This window comes from Panulirus ornatus, chromosome 20 (genome assembly GCF_036320965.1).
Source record: "Panulirus ornatus isolate Po-2019 chromosome 20, ASM3632096v1, whole genome shotgun sequence".
NCBI lineage: Eukaryota > Metazoa > Arthropoda > Malacostraca > Decapoda > Palinuridae > Panulirus > Panulirus ornatus.
The window spans coordinates 50675706-50696471 of NC_092243.1; the positions used below are offsets into that span (position 1 = coordinate 50675706).

Sequence of the window (20766 nt, forward strand, 5' to 3'; positions counted from 1 at the left end):
TGGGGGTGGGTTGGGCCATTTCTTTCGTCTGTTTCCTTGCACTACCTTGCAAATGCGGGAGACAGCGTCAAAGCAAAATAAATAAATATATAAATATTCCTAAGAGTCCACGGGGAAAATGAAACACAATAAATTACGAGGTGCTCTTTCATGTAATGATCACATCATCATTGGAGACACAAGAGAGAAATATAACAATCAGTTGATATACATTGAAGAGATGAAGCTAGAACCCCATTTGGTAAACATGCGACTGTCGAAGACGAGCGTTCATGAACTTATCATTTTACAAATTTTATCAACAATAAAGTTATCTAATTTGTATAGGCCATCACTAATATTAAGGTTATAATTCTTTGTGTATTTAATATTGAATATATTTTTCACTCCATCCTTCCACCTCCAATTTGGTCTCCCACTTCTCCTTGTTCCTTCCACCTCTGATGCATATATCCTTTTTGTCAATCTTACCTTACCCATTCTCTCCATGTTTTCAAACCATTTCAACACACCATCTTCTGCTCTCTCAACCACACTCTTATTTATTGCTACACATCTCTCTTACCTTTTCATTACATACATGAACAAACCACCTCACATAACATATTGCCCTCAAAGATTTCATTTCCAAAACATCCACCCTCCTCCGTACAACCCTATCCATAGCCCTTGCCTCACTGCCACATAATATTGTTGGAACTACAATTCCTTCAATATTATTTTTTTTTATACATATTTGCCATTTCCCATGCTATCATTGTCGCGTTAAGAACAGAGGACTAAGCCTTAGAAGGAATATCCTCACTTGGCCCCCTTTTCTGTTCCTTCTTTTGGAAAATTGATAACGAGAGGGGAGGATTTCCGGCCCCCCAGCTCCCTCCCCTTTTAGTTGCCTTCTACGACACACAGCGAATTCATGAGAATTATTCCTTCTCCCCTATCCTCAGGGATAACCCATTTTTGCTCTCTGAGATAATGTTCTCTCCCTCCACACATTCTTCGTTGCTCTGAAAACCCTTGCCCCTACCCCCACCCTGTAACTCACTTCTGCTTCTGTGCTAAATCTACTCCCGGGTATCTAAAACACTTCACTTCCTCCAATTTTTCTCCATTCAGACTTACATGCCAATTAACTTGTCCCTCAACCCTACTGAACCTAATAGCCTTGCTCTTATTCACATTTACTCTCAACTTTCTCCTTTCACACACTTTTTCAGACTCAGTCACCATCTTCTGCAGTTTCTCCCATGAATTACCCACCAGAGCTGTATCATCAGCAAACAACAACTGACTCTCCTCCCACACCCTCTCATCCCCAAGAGACTGCATACTCGCCCCTCTTTCCAAAACTCTTACATTTACCTCCCTAATCACCTTATCCATAGACAAATTAGACACCCATAGGGACATCACACACCCCATCTGCAAACCGACTTTCACTGGGAACCAATCACTCTCCTTTCTTTCTACCTGTACATATGCTTTACATCCTTCGTAAAAACTTTTTACTGATTCTAGCAGCTGAAATCCCACACCATATACTCTTAAAACCTTCCACAAAGCATCTCTCATAAACATATCATATTCCATCTCCAGATCCGTAAATGCTGCATAGAAATCCATCTGTTTTTCTAAGTATTTCTCACACACATTCTTCAAAGGAAACACCTAATCCACACACCTTCTTCCACTTCTGAAACCACACTGTTCTTCCCTAATTTGGTGCTCTGTACATGCATTCGCCCTCACCATGAAGATTTTCCCATATAATTTCCCAGGAATACTCAATAAACTTATGCCTCTGTTGTTTGAACACACCTTTATCCCCTTTGCCTTTGTACAATGGCACTATGCACTATATGTGAGAAGGGTGACTCCTCTGAATGTATATTTTTAGACTAAGTTTTTTGTTTCTCTTTCAAGTTAATCTGTCAAGCTTAGGTGGTCATGGTGGTGAAAGTGCATGTGAATTCTCTCTCCAGTCAGTCACCCAGCAGTCATGCAAATAAATGACAGCACATTCTCATGAGTTTTCTAGGAATGAAATTCATCAGCTTTTTGAAGGTATATAAGACCAAACAAAAGATAATTTCGCATTGCTTTAGGTTGATGATCTGTTGCAAAAATCGTATGCAAAGTTTTGTGAATAATAACTTCCAGGATTTAAAGTTGACTGAGATGAGGAAGTAAAAATCTGTTTCTAGCACAGTTGGAGGCAGTGTTTTCAGCTTCCCAAATCTGTATGTAGCTGCTGCAGCTGGTGATTTTACATAATTTTATAATTTTTTTGCTACTGTATCACAAGACAATGAATTACATTGATTATAACATGAGAGTATTAATTGTTTTGGATAAGACAATGATTTTTTTCATACATATTAGCCATTTCCCGCATTAGCAATGTAGTGTCAAGAGCAGATGACTGTCCCTTAGAGGAATAAGCCTAACTTGGCCCCTTTCTCTTTAGGTGAAATACACATTATGCATATTTGCAACTCACTTGATACTTGTGTTGGTTGGTTGGTTTTTTGAGCTTTAGTCCTATCAGCTGCCAAGGTCATTAAGGCCTTCAGCTTCAAGGTACATCCAACAACTGAAAAATCTTTAACACCTTCTTTGGGTGTTAAAGATGATTTTAAGACCACATATGTTCTCACTATGCATGTGGCCCATGATACTTAGGCCTTCCTCCCGCATTTTTAGTGTGTTGGATTGAAATATCAGCAAGACTAGTACATGTTATCAGATTGACATTCATGGGCAAAATTTCATTGTTTTATTAATATCTTTGAAATTTTAAGGCTAAGTAGATTTTCTGGATCAGTTGAAAACAAAATTCACAAATTCACAGGGAGGAAAGGAAATCACACCAAAGAGTTATGGTCTTAGATTAATATTAAGTTTGTTGTATGACTTATGATATCCATAGCTTAGATATCAGCAACTTAGTGTATTATCATTCAGTATTATTTAAATTGATTGATGTTATATCTTTCAGAGGTGGAGAGTGTACGGGTATTTACATGCAAAAAAGTCCTTTACATATGGGACGCTGATACTGAGTCATTCTACAGACTCCATGGCTTAGATGTTGGAGTAAGTTTTTTAATTTGATTATTTAGCTAGATTTATTTCATTTGCCATCTCACATATAATTGTGTGGATAAGATAGATAGACTCTTGTAAAAATTGAGTGCATTGAGATTCTAAATAAAAATCAGGTGAACATTTGACAACTTTTGTTTATTTGTAGTAATAACTTAGAAGTTGCTATGTATGTAATATGTAAATGATTAATTTGCCTTTTTTTGTCTTTTCAAGTTAAACATTAAAAGACTCTTTGGTGGTAGGGATTGTTAAGACTTTGCCATTTCCAATCTTTGAAATATTTTAGGTTAAATGATTAATTCATGGGTTGATTGGTTAGTTAGGATTTTCACTATATGTTTGGACCATGGTTAGGTGCCTGAACATTTGCAGAATGCATGTATAGTGCCATTGTATAATAGCAAAGGGCACAGTGATGAGTGTTCAAAAAAGATTTATAAGTGTTTTAAGTGTACTTAGAACGTTACATGGAAGAGTGTTGATTGAGAGGGTGATGGCATATTCAGAGTATCAGACTGGGGAGGAAAATGTGGTTTCAGGAGGGGTAGAGGATGTGTGGATCAGATGTTTGCTATGAAGAATGTACAAGAGAAATATGTAGAGAAGCGGAAGGATTTGTATGTGACATTTATGGATCTAGAGAGGGCATATGATAGGGTGTTACAAGTATATGATGTGGGAGGAAAGCTATCAGAAGAGGTGAGTTATTATTAAGAGAGTAAAGCATTAGTGTGAGTAAGTAGAGAGGAAGATGATTGATTCCAGAGGGTTGGTATGTGGTAGGGGTGTGCGATGTGATAATAGCTCTTTAATTTGTTTATGGATGAGGTGGAGTGGAGTGGACAAAATCATAGATGGAACCATAATGTTGAAGTGAGTTATAGTGTGAGTGAAGGGCTAAGATCCCAGTGTATTAAGGAGTGTGTAAAAGATGTCAGTGTCTGTTGGGGGATAGATGGGTATGTTTTGAAGGTATAGTAGTCCCAACAGTGTTATATAAATGTAAGTGATTGGCGTTAAATGGAAAAGAAAGAAAGAGGATGGACATATTGGAAATTAAATGTTTGAGGACACTATGTGGAATGAAGCAGGTTGATTGTGTATGAAATCACATTATAAGAAAGAGGTAAGGTGATACACACATCTGACAGAGGAAGCTGACCAGGGTGTAGTGAAATGGCTTGGAAATATTGAGAGGCTATGCAAAGGAAGACTAAAATGTTTTATGAGTTAGCAGAGAAAGGAGGAAGTTAGAGACTAACAAGGAGATGGAAGGATTGAGTGAAGAAGGCTTTGGGATATCAAGAGGATGAGAAGTGTGCATAGAATATAATGAACGACTTGGATCAGTTTGGCATATGGGGAAGAGGCCATGCATTGTCAGTGGTCTGTACCAGGGAACATGAAGCAGCCAAGGTAATCCATGGAATAATCTCTGGATGGTAGGCTCTGGTTTTGGTGCATCATACATGACAGCTAGAGAGATCTGTGCAAATGAGGTCATGGTTTGTTTCTTCCTGATGCTTTTTTGCTAAGGTCATTCAGTGCAAAAATACAAAAACAGATGAGAAATATTACCTCTCCAAGAATCAACCTGACATTATTCTGGATTTTCTCTGTTGAATACTTTTATTGTGCTTATATTTCAGTGTTATGAATAGCTTTTGATATCTAGAAAATATTCTTTTATTCAGCAAACTGCAGAAGACCTTCATCGTTACCGAGGACTGTGCTGGCTTGAACAAGCACGGAGGCATGTCATCTTTGGAGATAATGCCATCAGAGTTCCAATCACACCTATAAGCCATCTGCTATTCCTCGAGTCACTTAATCCATTCTACATTTTTCAGGTAATATAGATATTGGTTTGTTTTGTATTTTCCAATAGGAAACAACCTATAACACGTCAACATACAATTCTGTGTGTGTGTGTGTGTGTGTGTGTGTGTGTGTGTGTGAAATTTCCCAGCTTCCCTGAATAGCGATACATTCATTAGATATTCCATAATTCTGATGGTCATGTTATAGTAATGAAGAGTTTGCTTTCTGTTGTTTTAGAACTCTTATACCTCCATCACCACTTCATTCTTAAACAGGTGGTGCACACTGGTGGCATCACACTTCCATGAGTTGCAGAAGCATCTTCACTGAGAACCTCTTACCTCTCTGTCAGTTCTGTCATAAATTTTCTCAAAATCTATTAATGCCCAATGCATTTCATTTTCCTTCTCAAAGTGTTTTTCACTCAAATTCTTTTAAGCAGACACCTGGCTCATACATCCTCTACCTCCACTAAAACCACTATCTGATAGGGTAGTAAGTGAAGTTGTATCAGTCAGTAATTACCCCAGGACCTCTTTCAAAAAGAGAGTACTGGCATTATCCAGGATCTCTTCCCAGAGGCTCCTGCAGCCCAAGGGTGTGCTACTATCAGTATAAGGGAAATGTAAACTCCATTAGAGTGAGAAGTTGTTTGAAGAGACTGTACTGTCAGAGATAGAGCCTCGCTAAAGGTGATTTTTCACTCGTGTAACCTTTAGTGGGCAGAGTCTGTTTACAGTTGAGGATATGGCATGTGAAAGGTGGGAGTTGGGCAGATGAAAATGGATAATGAGTAGTGGGATGATGAAAGAGATAAGAGACATGTTTATGCATTTTTTTCACAAGGAGGAGTGTGAGTGCTTGTGAGATGTGCAAGAGAAAGCAGTAGGAGGTCAAGAAGAAGCAGGGGCTGAAAAAGAATGTAAACAAGAGTTGAGGTAAGCGAGAATCATCAGACTTCAGGGAGAATAAGAAAATACTTTGGAAGGAGGTTAATAGTGTGAGAAACATGAGAGAGCAAATGGGAACTTTGGTGAAGGGGGAAGATGGGGAAATGGTAACAAGCATTGGTGAGGGAGGAGATGAAGTGAAACCTTGAAGGATTTTTGAATGTGTTTGGTGATAGAGTGGCAGATATGGGATGCTTGGTTCATGAAGGTATGCAAAGTGAGAGAGTCATGCAAATCTTTAAAGCCTTGCATAAAATGAAATGTAGCAAGGCAGCTGGAGTGGATGCTGTTGCAGTTGAGTTGGAGAGATGATCAGCGGGCATTATTAGATTACATATTAATTAGTAGGCATGTAAAAGAGACTTTTGGATGTAAATGTGCTGAGAGGGGCAGCTGATGGGTTGTCTGACCACTGTCTTGTGGAGTAGAGGCTTACAGAAAAGAGGAAACTATGTGGGTAAGAAGAGAGTGGTGAGAGTAAGTTAGTTTGGAAAAGATATTTGTGTGAAGAAATACCAGGAGAGACTGAGGATAGAGTGGTAGAAGTTGAAAGTAAATGAAGTAAGGGAAGTGGATGGGAAGTATTTAGGGAAGCAGTGCTGGCATTTGTGAGCGATGCTTATGACATTCGAAAGATCGGAGGTGGACAGATTGGAAAGGGTAGTGAGTGGTGGGATGAAGTAAATATGCCAGTAAAAGAGAAAGGAGAGGGGTTTGGGTAATATTCATAGGGAATGATAGAGAGATGTGTAAGAGTATATGGCAGGAGGTTAAGAGGAAGGTGCCAGGGTTGAAAAAGAGGGCAAGTGAGAGTTGGAGTGAGTGAGTATGAGTAAACTTTGGAGAAAATATGTTTTGTAGGGAGGTGAATGATGTGCGAAAGATAAGAGAACAAGTGGGAACATAGTGAAGTAGTAACAGGTAGTAATGATTTGAGAGAATATGTTTTGTAAGGAGGTGAATGGTGTGTGAAAGATAAGAGAACAAATGGGAACATGGTGAAGTAGTAACAGGTAGTAGTGAAATGAGAAGATGGAGTGAGTATTTTTAAGGAATGTTGATTGAATTTGTTTATAAGGTAGCAGTTTGTAGTGAGAGTCATGGAAAGTGGTTTGGTGAAGAGAGAAGAGTGGTAAGATGCATATAAGATGCGGCATGGCAAGGCAGAAGAAGTGAATGGTACTGCAGTTGAATTTCTTAAGAAAAAGGGTAGCTTTGTTGTTATTTAATTGTATAGGATTTTCAGTGTATGTATGGATCATGATGAGGTGCCTGAGGATTGGCAGAATGCAGGTATAGTGCTACTGTATAAAAGCAAGGGAGGAATAAAGGTGAGTGCTCCTGGTAAGTTATGTGGAAGGGTATTGATTGAGTGGGTGAAGGTATGAACAGAACATCAGATTAGGTGGGAGCTGTATGGTTTTTTGGAGTGGTAGAGGATGTGTAGATTAGGTGTTTGCTCTTAGGAATGTGAATGAAAAAATACATAGAGAAACAGATGGATTTTTATGTGGTTTTTATGGATCTGGAGAAAGCATATAATAGAGTTGATAGAAATGCCTTATGGAAGGTCTCAAGAACATACAAGGTGTGAAGAAGGCTGTTAGAAGCAGTGATAAGTTTTATCAAGGATGTAAAGTATGCATATGAGCAGGAAGAAAGGGGAGGGAATGGTTCCAGAGTGATAGTTGGTCTATGGCATGGGCGTGTGATGTCACCATGATTGTTTGATAGTTTTACAGATGGGATGGTGGAGGTAAATGCGAGTCTTGGGGAGAGAGGCAAGCATGCAGTCTGTAGGGGATGAGATGTTTTGGAAAGTGAGTCATTTGTTGTTTGCTGATGATTCAGCACTAGTGGAGATTCAAGTGAGAAAATACAGAAGTTGGTGACAGAATTTGGAAGAGTATGTTAAACAGGGAAGTTGAGAGTTAATGTGAATAAATGCTAGGTTGTTAGGTTTGGCAGGGTTAAGGGACAGGTTGGTTGGGGTGCAAGTTTAAATGGAGAAAACATGGAGGAAGTGAAATGTTTTAGATACCTGGGAGTGGACATAGCAGTGATTGAAACTATGGAAGTGTCACAGGGTGGCTGAAGTGTGTGTAGAAAGAAAGAAAGATCACTATCTAGGAGGGCAGAAATGGGTATGTTTGAGGGTATGTTAGTCCCAACAATATTATATGGATGTGAGGCATGGGCTATAGATAAAGCTGTGCACAGGAGGGTGGATATATTGGAAATGAGATGTTTAAGGGCATTATGTGGTGTGAGAGATTTATCAAGTTGAGAGGGCTGAAGAGGGTGTCCTGAAATGGGTTGGACATATGGAAAACTGAGTGATGAAAGGTTGACAAAGAGGATATATTTTTCAGAACTGGAGGAAACAAGGAGAATGGGGAGACCAAATTGGAGATGGAAGGCTGGTGTGAAAAAGATTTTGAATGATCATGGCCTAGATATGCAGGACAGGGAAAGGGATGCTACAGGATAAAGTGAGTTGGAATGATATGGTATACATGGGTCAATGTGCTGTCAGTGGACTGAACCAGGGGGTATGAAGCATTCAGGGAAGAGCATGGAAAGGTCTGTGGGGCCCGGTTGTAGATAGGGAGCTTTGGTTTTGGTGCATCACACATGACAGCTAGAGAAAAGATGTGTATACAGGGGTCAATATGCTGCCAGTGGACTGAACCAGGGCATGTAAAGCATTCAAGGTAAACTATAGAAAGGTCTGTGGATAGAGAGACTTGGTTTCAATGCACTACACATGACAGCTAGAGAATAAGTGTAAGTAAATATGGCCATTCTTCACCTGTTCCTTGTGCTATCTCACTAACTCAGAAATGGTGATCAAGTAAGAAAATAAGATTAAGTGATGATAGTACTATTTTTTTTTCCCCTTTAAGAAAGTTAAAATACAAGGAGGGGAGGGTTTTTACCCCCCTGCTCCCATCCCCTTTAGTTGCCTTCTGGGACGCTTGGGGAATGTGCAGTAATAAAAAGAGTGTGGTTGAGAGAGCAGAAGAGGGTGTATTGAAATGGTTTGACCACATGGAGTGAATAAGTGAGGAAAGATTGACAAAGAGGATATATGTGTCAGAGGTGGAGGGAACAAGGAGAAGTGGGAGACCAAATTGGAGGTGGAAGGATGGAGTGAAAAAGATTTTGAGCAATTGGGGCCTGAACGTACAGGAGGGTGAAAGGCGTGCAAGGAATAGAGTGAATTGGGATGATGTAGTATACCGGGGTCGTTGTGCTGTCAATGGATTGTACCAGGGCATGTGAAGCGTCTGGGGTATACCATAGAAAGTTTTTTGAGGCCTGGATGTAGAAAGGAAGCTGTGGTTTCGGTACATTACACATGACATCTAGAGACTGAGTGTGAACGAATGTGGTCTTTGTTGTCTTTTCCTAGTGCTGTTTAATGTGTGGCGGGGTAGTGACGGGAATGGATGAGGGCAGTAAGTATGAATATGTACATGCGGGGGGCTGGAAATCCTCCCCTCTCGTTTTTTTTTTTAATTTTCCAAAAGAAGGAACAGAGAATTGGGCCAGGTGAGGGTATTCCCTCAAAGGCCCACTCCTCTGTTCTTAACGCTACCTCACTAATGCGGGAAATGGCGAATAGTTTGAAAGAAAGAAAGAAAAGTCTGTGTATGTATGTATACATTGAAATGAATAAGTATGTATATGTGCATACGTGGGCGTTTATGTATATGCATGTGAATGTAGGTGGGTGGGGCCATTCTTTTGTCTGTTTCTTCGCGCTACCTTGCTAACGTGGGAGACAGTGACTAAGTATAATATTGAAAAAAAGAATAGTAATATCATTGTTGGTTAGGATGATGATTTTGGATACAGTAGTGATGGTGATATATGCAGATAACCATGGGAATAGTGGAGAAAGAATACCATTCATATTTCATTGTGTGTTGAAGAAGGCAATTATTAGGGGTTGGGGACTGGAAATTCTCACTCATGCATTACTTTGCAAATGAAGAACCAAGGGAAAAAGCCAAGTGGGGATTGGTTTCTAAGATTTAGAGATATGTTCTTGGCAGTATTTTTTTAAGGTAGGGAAATGGCAGCCAGGAATTAAAGGAAGGTAAAATAATAAAGATGAGATATAAGATGACCAATAGTCTTATTCATTAAGTTTAAATCTGTTTTATGGTACATAGTGTGTTGATCGCATGTCATGATTTTTTTTTTTTTTTTTTTTGCTTTGTCGCTGTCTCCCGCGTTTGCGAGGTAGCGCAAGGAAACAGACGAAAGAAATGGCCCAACCCACCCCCATACACATGCCTTGATTCAATCCACTGACAGCACGTCAACCCCGGTATACCACATCGCTCCAATTCACTCTATTCTTTGCCCTCCTTTCACCCTCCTGCATGTTCAGGCCCCGATCACACAAAATCTTTTTCACTCCATCTTTCCACCTCCAATTTGGTCTCCCTCTTCTCCTCGTTCCCTCCACCTCCGACACATATATCCTCTTGGTCAATCTTTCCTCACTCATTCTCTCCATGTGACCAAACCATTTCAAAACACCCTCTTCTGCTCTCTCAACCACACTCTTTTTATTTCCACACATCTCTCTCACCCTTACGTTACTTACTCGATCAAACCACCTCACGCCACACATTGTCCTCAAACATCTCATTTCCAGCACATCCATCCTCCTGCGCACAACTCTATCCATAGTCCACGCCTCGCAACCATACAACATTGTTGGAACCACTATTCCCTCAAACATACCCATTTTTGCTTTCCGAGATAATGTTCTCGACTTCCACACATTCTTCAAGGCTCCCAGAATTTTCGCCCCCTCCCCCACCCTATGATCCACTTCCGCTTCCATGGTTCCATCCGCTGCCAGATCCACTCCCAGATATCTAAAACACTTCACTTCCTCCAGTTTCTCTCCATTCAAACTCGCCTCCCAATTGATATATCATGACAAATACTACCATTTTAATGAATTTTCTTAATTTGTAATTGTTACATGCTGTTGATTTTGATTTTTCCCATAGTTCCCTGTATGCTATTTATTCATTGCGTTTTATTTTTTCATTTTTTTTTTTTTTTTTTTTTTTTTTTTTTTTTTTTTTTTATACTTTGTCGCTGTCTCCCGCGTTTGCGAGGTAGCGCAAGGAAACAGACGAAAGAAATGGCCCAACCCCCCCCATACACATGTATATACATACATCCACACACGCAAATATACATACCTACACAGCTTTCCATGGTTTACCCCAGACGCTTCACATGCCTTGATTCAATCCACTGACATATCATTTATAGGTCTATATATATATATATATATATATATATATATATATATATATATATATATATATATATATATATATTTTTTTTTTTTTTTTTTTTTATACTTTGTCGCTGTCTCCCGCGTTTGCGAGGTAGCGCAAGGAAACAGACGAAAGAAATGGCCCAACCCCCCCCCATACACATGTACATACACACGTCCACACACGCAAATATACATACCTACACAGCCTTCCATGGTTTACCCCAGACGCTTCACATGCCTTGATTCAATCCACTGACAGCACGTCAACCCCTGTATACCACATCGCTCCAATTCACTCTATTCCTTGCCCTCCTTTCACCCTCCTGCATGTTCAGGCCCCGATCACACAAAATCCTTTTCACTCCATCTTTCCACCTCCAATTTGGTCTCCCTCTTCTCCTCGTTCCCTCCACCTCCGACACATATATCCTCTTGGTCAATCTTTCCTCACTCATTCTCTCCATGTGCCCAAACCATTTCAAAACACCCTCTTCTGCTCTCTCAACCACGCTCTTTTTATTTCCACACATCTCTCTTACCCTTACGTTACTTACTCGATCAAACCACCTCACACCACACATTGTCCTCAAACATCTCATTTCCAGCACATCCATCCTCCTGCGCACAACTCTATCCATAGCCCACGCCTCGCAACCATACAACATTGTTGGAACTACTATTCCTTCAAACATACCCATTTTTGCTTTCCGGGATAATGTTCTCGACTTCCACACATTTTTCAAGGCTCCCAAAATTTTCGCCCCCTCCCCCACCCTATGATCCACTTCCGCTTCCATGGTTCCATCCGCTGACAGATCCACTCCCAGATATCTAAAACACTTCACTTCCTCCAGCCTCTCACCATTCAAACTCACCTCCCAATTGACTTGACCCTCAACCCTACTGTACCTAATAACCTTGCTCTTATTGACATTTACTCTTAACTTTCTTCTTCCACACACTTTACCAAACTCCGTCACCAGCTTCTGCAGTTTCTCACATGAATCCGCCACCAGCGCTGTATCATCAGCGAACAACAACTGACTCACTTCCCAAGCTCTCTCATCCACAACAGACTTCATACTTGCCCCTCTTTCCAAAACTCTTGCATTTACCTCCCTAACAACCCCATCCATAAACAAATTAAACAACCATGGAGACATCACACACCCCTGCCGCAAACCTACATTCACTGAGAACCAATCACTTTCCTCTCTTCCTACACGTACACATGCCTTACATCCTCGATAAAAACTTTTCACTGCTTCTAACAACTTGCCTCCCACACCATATATTCTTAATACCTTCCACAGAGCATCTCTATCAACTCTATCATATGCCTTCTCCAGATCCATAAATGCTACATACAAATCCATTTGCTTTTCTAAGTATTTCTCACATACATTCTTCAAAGCAAACACCTGATCCACACATCCTCTACCACTTCTGAAACCACACTGCTCTTCCCCAATCTGATGCTCTGTACATGCCTTCACCCTCTCAATCAATACCCTCCCATATAATTTACCAGGAATACTCAACAAACTTATACCTCTGTAATTTGAGCACTCACTCTTATCCCCTTTGCCTTTGTACAACGGCACTATGCAAGCATTCCGCCAATCCTCAGGCACCTCACCATGAGTCATACATACATTAAATAACCTTACCAACCAGTCAACAATACAGTCACCCCCTTTTTTAATAAATTCCACTGCAATACCATCCAAACCTGCTGCCTTGCCGGCTTTCATCTTCCGCAAAGCTTTTACTATTTTTTCATAAACCGAACATTATGTTTTTATTCTAATTTGCTTACACTTGACACAATATTCCTTTTTTTCTTTTTTTCCAATTTTTGACACCTCTGCTTTCATTCTCTTTTTACATGATTAGGTGGTTGTATTCTTTTCAAAACTGTTTATTTCTATGTATGTATGCATATGGCATATGTTTCACACATGCAGTGGTTTGGCAGACGTGCTTGATTATTCATTCTTGTTTTAGGCTCTGTAATGGTTGATAAGTGAAAAGGAGCATTTGTTTCATAACATTGAAACGAAAAGTGACAGACACATTGTAGATTAGTTTATTTATTTTATCATACCTAATCAGTGTTTCCCTCGTCAGCAAGGTAGCATAAGGAAACAGACGAAGAATGGCCCAACCACTCATGTACACATATATGTACATAAATGCCCATACTCGCACATATACACACATATACATTTCAACGTATATAGGGGAGAAAGAATACTTCCCACGCTTTCCTCACGTGTCGTAGAAGGCAACTAAAGGTAACGGAAGCGGGGGGCTAGAAAACCTCCCCTCCTTATATTTTAACTTTCTAAATGGGGAAGCAGAAGGAGTCACGTAGGGAGTGCTCATCCTCTTGAAGGTTCAGATTGGGGTGTCTAAATGTGTGTGGATGTAACCAAGGTAAGAAAGAGGGAGAGATAGATAGTATGTTTAAGAAAAGGAACCTGGATGTTTTGGCTCTAAGTGAAATGAAGCTCAAGGATAAAGGGGAAAAGCGGCTTGGGAGTGTCTTGGGAGTAAAGTCAGGGGTTAGTGAGAGGAGAAGAGCAAAGGAAGGAGTAGCACTACTTCTGAAACAGGAGTGGTGGGGTGATTGTTGGTGCATATTCACCTGGTCATGAGAAGAAAGATCGTGAGAGGCAAGTGTTTTGGGAGCAGCTTAGTGAGTGTGTTAGTAGTTTTGATGCACAAGACCTGGGTTATAGTGATGGGTGATTTGAATGCAAAGGTGAGTAATGTGGCAGTTGAGGGGATAATTGATGTACGTGGGATGTTCAGTGTTGTAAATGGAAATGGTGAAGAGCTTGTAGATTTATGTGCTGAAAAAGGACTGGTGATTGGGAATACCTGGTTTAAAAAGAGAAATGTACATAAGTATATGTATGTAAGTAGGAGAGATGGCCAGAGAGCATTATTGGATTACTTGTTAATTGATAGGCATGTCAAAGAGAGACTTTTGGATGTTAATGTGCTGAGAGGTGCAACTGGAGGGATGTCTGATCATTATCTTGTGGAGGCGAAGGTGAAGATATGTAGAGGTTTTCAGAAAAGAAGAGAGAATGTTGGGGTGAAGAGAGTGGTGAGGGGTAAGTGAGCTTGGGAAGGAGACTTGTGTGAGGAAGTACCAGGAGAGACTCAGTAGAGAATGGAAAAAGGTGAGAACAAAGGAAGTAAATGGAGTGGGGGAGGAATGGGATGTATTTAGGGAAGCAGTGATGGCTTGTGGCATGAGAAACGTGGGAGGTGGGCAGATTAGAAAGGGTAGTGAGTGGTGGGATGAAGAAGTAAGCTTATTAGTGAAAGAGAAGAGAGAGGCATTTGGATGATTTTTGCAGGGAAATGATGCAAATGACTGGGAGATGTATAAAAGAAAGAGGCAGGAGATCAAGAGAAAGGTGCAAGAGGTGAAAAAGAGGACAAATGAGAGTTGGGGTGAGAGAGTATCATTAAATTTTAGGGAGAATAAATGAATGTTTTGGAAGGAGGTAAATAAAGTGTGTGAGACAAGGGAACAAATGGGAACATCAGTGAAGGGGTCTAATGGGGAGGTGATAACAAATAGTGTTGATGTGAGAAGGAGATGGAGTGAAAATTTTAAAGGTTTGTTGAAGGTGTTTGATAATAGAGTGGCAGATATAGGGTGTTTTGGTCGAGGTGGTGTGCAAAGTGAGAGGGTTAGGGAGAATGATTTGGTAAACAGAGTAGAGGTATTATAAGCTTTGCGGAAGATGAAAGCCAGCAAGGCAGCGGGTTTGGATGGTATTTCAGTGGAATTTATTAAAAAAGGGGGTGACTGTATTGTTGACTGGTTGGTAAGGTTATTTAATGTATGTATGACTCATGGTGAGATGCCTGAGGACTGGCGGAATGCTTGCATAGTGCCATTGTATAAAGGTAAAGGGAATAAGAGTGAGTGCTCAAATTACAGAGGTATAAGATTGTTGAGTATTCCTAGGAAATTATATGGGAGGGTATTGATTGAGAGGGTGAAGGCATGTACAGAGCATCAGATTGGGGAAGAACAGTGTGGTTTCAGAAGTGGTAGAGGATGTGTGGACTAGTTGTTTGCTTTGAAAAATGTATGTGAGAAATACTTAGAAAAGCAAATGGATATGTATGAAGCATTTATGGATCTGGAGAAGGCATATGATAGAGTTGATAGAGATGCTCTTTGGAAGGTATTAAGAATATATGGTGTGGGAGGCAAGTTGTTAGAAGCAGTTTTTATCAAGGATGTAAGGCATGTGTACATGTAGGAAGAGAGGAAAGTGATTGGTTCTCAGTGAATGTAGGTTTGCAGCAGGTGTGCGTGATGTCTCCATGGTTGTTTAATTTGTTTATGGATGGGGTTGTTAAGGAGGTGAATGCAAGAGTTTTGGAAAGAGGGTCAAGTATGCAGTCTGTTGTGGATGAGAGAGCTTGGGAAGTGAGTCAGTTGTTGTTCGCTGATGATACAGTGCTGGTGGCTGATTCGTGTGAGAAACTGCAGAAGCTGGTGACTGAGTTTGGTAAAGTGTGTGAAAGAAAAAAGCTGAGAGTAAATGTGAATAAGAGCAAGGTTATTAGGTACAGTAGGGTTGAGGGACAAGTCAATTGGGAGGTAAGTTTGAATGGAGAAAAACTGGAGGAAGTGAAGTGTTTTAAATATCTGGGAGTGGATTTGGCAGCGGATGGAACCATGGAAGTGGAAGTGAATCATAGGGTGGGGGAAGGGAGTAAAAGTTCTGGGAGCATTGAAAAATGTGTGGAAGTCGAGAATATTATCTTGGAAAGCAAAAATGGGTATGTTTGAAGGAATAGTGGCTCCAAAAATGTTATATGGTTGCGAGGCATGGGCTATAGATAGTTGTGCGGAGGCGGGTGGATGTGCTGAAAATGAGATGTTTGAGGACAATATGTGGTGTGAGGTGGTTTGATCAAGTAAGTAATGAAAGGGTAAGAGAGGAGTGTGGTAATAAAAAGAGTGTGGTTAAGAGAGTAGAAGAGGGTGTTTTGAAATGATTTGGTCACATAGAGAGAATGAGTGAGGAAAGAGTGACAAAGAGGATATATGTGTCAGAGGTGCTCAAAATCTTTTTCACTCCATCCTTCCACCTCCAATTTGGTTTCCCGCTTCTCCTTCTTCCCTCCACCTCTGACACCTATATCCTCTTTGTCAATCTCTCCTCTCATTCTCTCCATGTGTCCAAACCATTTCAACACACCCTCTTCTGCTCTCTCAACCACACTCTTTTTATTACCACACATCTCCCTTACCCTTTCATTACTTACTCGATCAAACCACCTCACACCACATATTGTCCCCAAACATTTCATTTCCAGCACATCCCCCCTCCTTTGCACAACCCTATCTATGACCCATTCCTTGCAGCCATACAACATTGTTGGAACCACTATTCCTTCAAACATACCCATTTTTGCCCTCCGAGATAACGTTCTATCTTCCACACATTCTTCAATGCTCCCAGAACCTTTTTCTCTTCCCCCACCCTGTGACTCACTTCCACTTCCATGGTTCCATCTGCTGCTAAGTCCACTCCCAGATATCTAAAACACTTCACTTCCTCCAGTTTTTTCCATTCAAACGTACCTCCCACTTAACTTGCCCCTCAACCCTACTGAACCTATTAACCTTGCTCTTATTCACATTTACTCTCAACTTTCTCCTTTCACACACTTACTGAACTCAATCACCAACCTCTGCAGTTTCTCACCCAAATCAGTCACCAGCACTGTATCATCAAGGAACAACAACTGACTCACTTCCCAAGCCCTCATTTCCAGAACAGACTGCATACTTGCCCCTCTCTCCAAAACTCTTGCATTCTCCTCCCTAACCACCCGATCCATAAGCAAATTTAACAACCATAGAGATATCATGCACCCCTGAGGCAAACCGATATTCACTGGGAACCAGTTACTTTCCTCTCTTCTTACTTGTATACATGCCTTACATCCTTGGTAAAAACTTTTCACTGCTTCAAGCAATTTACCTCTCGCACCATATGCTCTTAAAACCTTCCACAAAGCATCTCTATCAACCCTATCATATGTCTTCTCCAGATAGATAGATGCTACGTACAAATCCATATGTTTTTCTAAGTATTTTTCACATACATTCTTCAAAGCAAATACCTGATCCACACATCCTCTACCACTTCTGAAACCACGTTGCCCTTCCCCAGTCTGATGCTCTGTACATGGCTTTACCCTCTCAACAGCACCCTCCCATATAATTTCCCAGAAATACTCAATGAACTTATGCTTCTGTAATTTGAACACTCACCTTTATCCCCTTTGCCTTTGTAGAATGGCACTATCCATGCATTCTGCCAATCCTCAGGCACTTCACCATTATCCATACATTCATTGAATATCCTTACCAACCAGTCAACAATACAGTCACCCCCTTTTTTGATAAATTCCTCTCCAGTACCATCCAAACCCGCCGCCTTTCATCTACCATAAAGCTTTAAATTCCTCTTCTCTGTTTACCAATCCATTCCCACTGACCCTCTCACTTTGCACACCACTCCAACCAAAACAACCTATATCTGCCACTCTATCAAACACATTCACTCCATCTCCTTCTCACTTCATCACTACTTGTTATTACCTCCCCATTTTCCCCCTTCAACAATGGTCCCATTTGTTCTCTTGTCTTATGCATGTTATTTACCTCCTTCCAAAACATCTTTTTATTCTCCTTAAAATTTAATGATGTTCTCTCATCCCAACTCCCATTTGCCCTCTTTTTCACCTCCTTCACCTTTCTCTTGACCTCCTGCCTCTTTCTTTTATACATCTCCCAGTCATTTGCACCACTTTCCTGCAAATATTGTCCAAATGCCTCTCTCTTCTCTTTCACTAACAATTTCACATCTTCATGCCATGACTCACTACCCTTCGTAATCTGCCCACCTCCCACCTTTCTCATGCCATATGCATCTTTTGCACAAGCCAACACTGCTTCCCTAAATACATTCCATTCCTCCCCCACTCCCCATCAAGTCGTTTGCTCTCACCTTTTGCCATTCTATACTCATTCTCTCCTGGTACTTCCTCACAATTCTCCTTTCCAAGCTCACTTACTCTCACCACTCTCTTTGCCCCAACATTCTCTCTTCTTTTCTGAAAACCTCTACAAATCTTCACTTTCGCCTCCACAAGATAGTGATCAGACATCCTTCCAGCTGCCCTCTCTGAACATTTACATCCAAAAGTCTCTCTTTAGCACACCTATCATTTAACATGTAATCCAATAATGCCCTTTGACCATCTTTCCTACTCACATATGTATACTTGTGTATATCCAATCACCAGTCTTGTGTATTCCCAATCACCAGTCCTTTTTCAGCACACAAATCCACATGCTCTTCACCATTTCCATTTACAACAATGAGTACCCCTTATACACCAATTATACCCTCAACTGCCACATTTCTCACCTTTGCATTCAAATCACCCATGACTATAATCTGGTCTCGTGCATCAAAGCTGCTAACACATTCACTTAGTTGCTCCCCCAAACACTTGCCTCTCACGATTTTTCTTCTCATGACCAGTTGCATAGGCAACAATAAATCACCCATCTCTCTCCATCCACTTTCAGTTTTACCCACATCAGTCTAGAATATACTTTCTTACACTGTATATTACGTACTCCCACAACTCCTGCCTCAGGAGAAGTGCTACTCCTTCCTTTGCTCTTGTCCTCTCACCAACCCCTGACTTTACTCCTAAGACATTCCCAAACCACTCTTCCCCTTTACCCTTGAGCTTCGTTTCACTCAGAGCCAAAACATTCAGGTTCCTTTCATCAAACATACTACCTATCTCTCCTTTCTTCTCATCTTGGTTACATCCACGCACATTCAGATACCCCAATCTGAGCCTTTAAGGAGGATGAGCACTCCCTGCTTGACTCCTGTTTTCCCTTTTAGAAATTATGATATGGGGTTGTTGTTGTTGTTGTTGTTGTTGTTCCAGGCCCCCCCCTGCTCCTGCCCCCTTTAGTTGCCTTCTACGACACGCGGGAAATACAAGGGAAGTATTCTTTCTCCCCTATCCCCAGGGATAAATTGATATATACTGTTAATTTCATGAACTCATAATGAATTTGAATTGCAGGTGTTTTCTGTATGTTTGTGGTATGCTGATAACTACATATGGTATGCAACTGTTATAGTGGTGACTTCAGTGGTGTCTCTTGTATCTGAGGTGTACCAAATGCACTGCAACCAAGTAGCTCTCAGTAGAACAATACAGACAGCTGACACAGTACAGGTTAGTTTTTGATTTTATTTATGCAACGTGCAGTTTGTGATGTTTGATAAATGATTATATATTTATTGTAATGATCATATTTCTGTTCTGTAGAGAATTTGTGCTGTGAGATATTTTGCTTAAGATTTACTTATAATAGTGAAATTACCTTAAGAATTGATTAATGGGCATGTTGAATTTGTAAGATGTGAACATATTGCAAATCTTTCCTCAATTTTGATTATTGATTGGCAAGAGGCAGGGAATAGGGGAGAAAGAATACTACATTTATATCTCTTATGTGTTGCAGAAGGGTACTAGAAGAGGAGTGATCAGAGTCACCAGCTTAGTACTTTTTTGTGCTAGATCACACACTTTTTATGGAGATCTAGCCCCTAATTTTTATATTAAGTGCCTTAGTGCATTTTTTGGCACTTTTTTATTTGTATTTAGCACCAAACTTAGTGTTATTTCAACATATGAGGCAATCCATGCATTAATTAAAATATGTTCTTGTGATTTAGTAAGTCTAATTGAAATCTGATAAAATGAAAAAAATACTAATATTGCACATAATTCATTTTCATTAAAATGAACATGTTTGAAGAATTTTTGAACAGGTTCAGTTCAGGTGTATTGCGCGGGCTCCTCCTCCTCAAGTCACCCATTCATTTCAGGTTCAGTCGTACTCGGTGGTGACAGAAATGTCTGTAGGCCATGAAGGACAGTAACATTGCTGGTTGTGTGTGTGCAGGCCATTGCATTTAACGAACACAGCTAGTAAAAAATATACTCAACATTTTAGAGCAGATTGGTTGAAAGACCCCAAATATGAAAAGTGGTTAAGAAAAGTAGAGGGAGATGACACAAAATGTCTTTGCAAGTACTGCCATTGTTCATTTTTTGCCAAACTTAGTGACATTGAAAGACACAGCAAAAACAGCTAAACAAAAGAAAGCTGAAGAGCCATTCAGTACTCAGAGACAAAGCACAATTCTGTTTGAAAAAGTGAGTGATTATGCATGGGAGACTGAAGGAAATTGATCACTATTCATTGCAGAACACTGTTCATAGTGTTGTTGATCATCTCAGAGAGCTATGCAAAGCATGATTTGCAGACAGTAAAGGATGCAAGAATATCAAGTTAGAAAGGTTGAAGTGTAGTGCAGTTGTGTGCGATGTGATTACCCCACAATTTAACAGTTACTTGAAAAGTGATACAGACAATCAGAAGTTTAGCCTCTTAATTGATGAGATTAATGGCAT

At 40.4% G+C, this 20766-nt stretch overlaps 1 protein-coding gene across 5 annotated transcripts in view; it reads left to right on the top strand.

Annotated features, from left to right (window-relative positions):
- The window catches only part of LOC139756002 (polyamine-transporting ATPase 13A3-like), a 417344-nt gene that overhangs the window by 185931 nt on the left and 210647 nt on the right, over positions 1-20766 (top strand). For all 5 annotated transcript variants that reach the window (XM_071674925.1, XM_071674926.1, XM_071674927.1 and 2 more), the window contains 3 exons: positions 2999-3096; positions 4803-4958; positions 19366-19521. In XM_071674925.1, coding sequence (XP_071531026.1) covers positions 2999-3096; positions 4803-4958; positions 19366-19521 — 410 coding nt within the window. The remainder of the gene's footprint in view (positions 1-2998; positions 3097-4802; positions 4959-19365; positions 19522-20766) is intronic.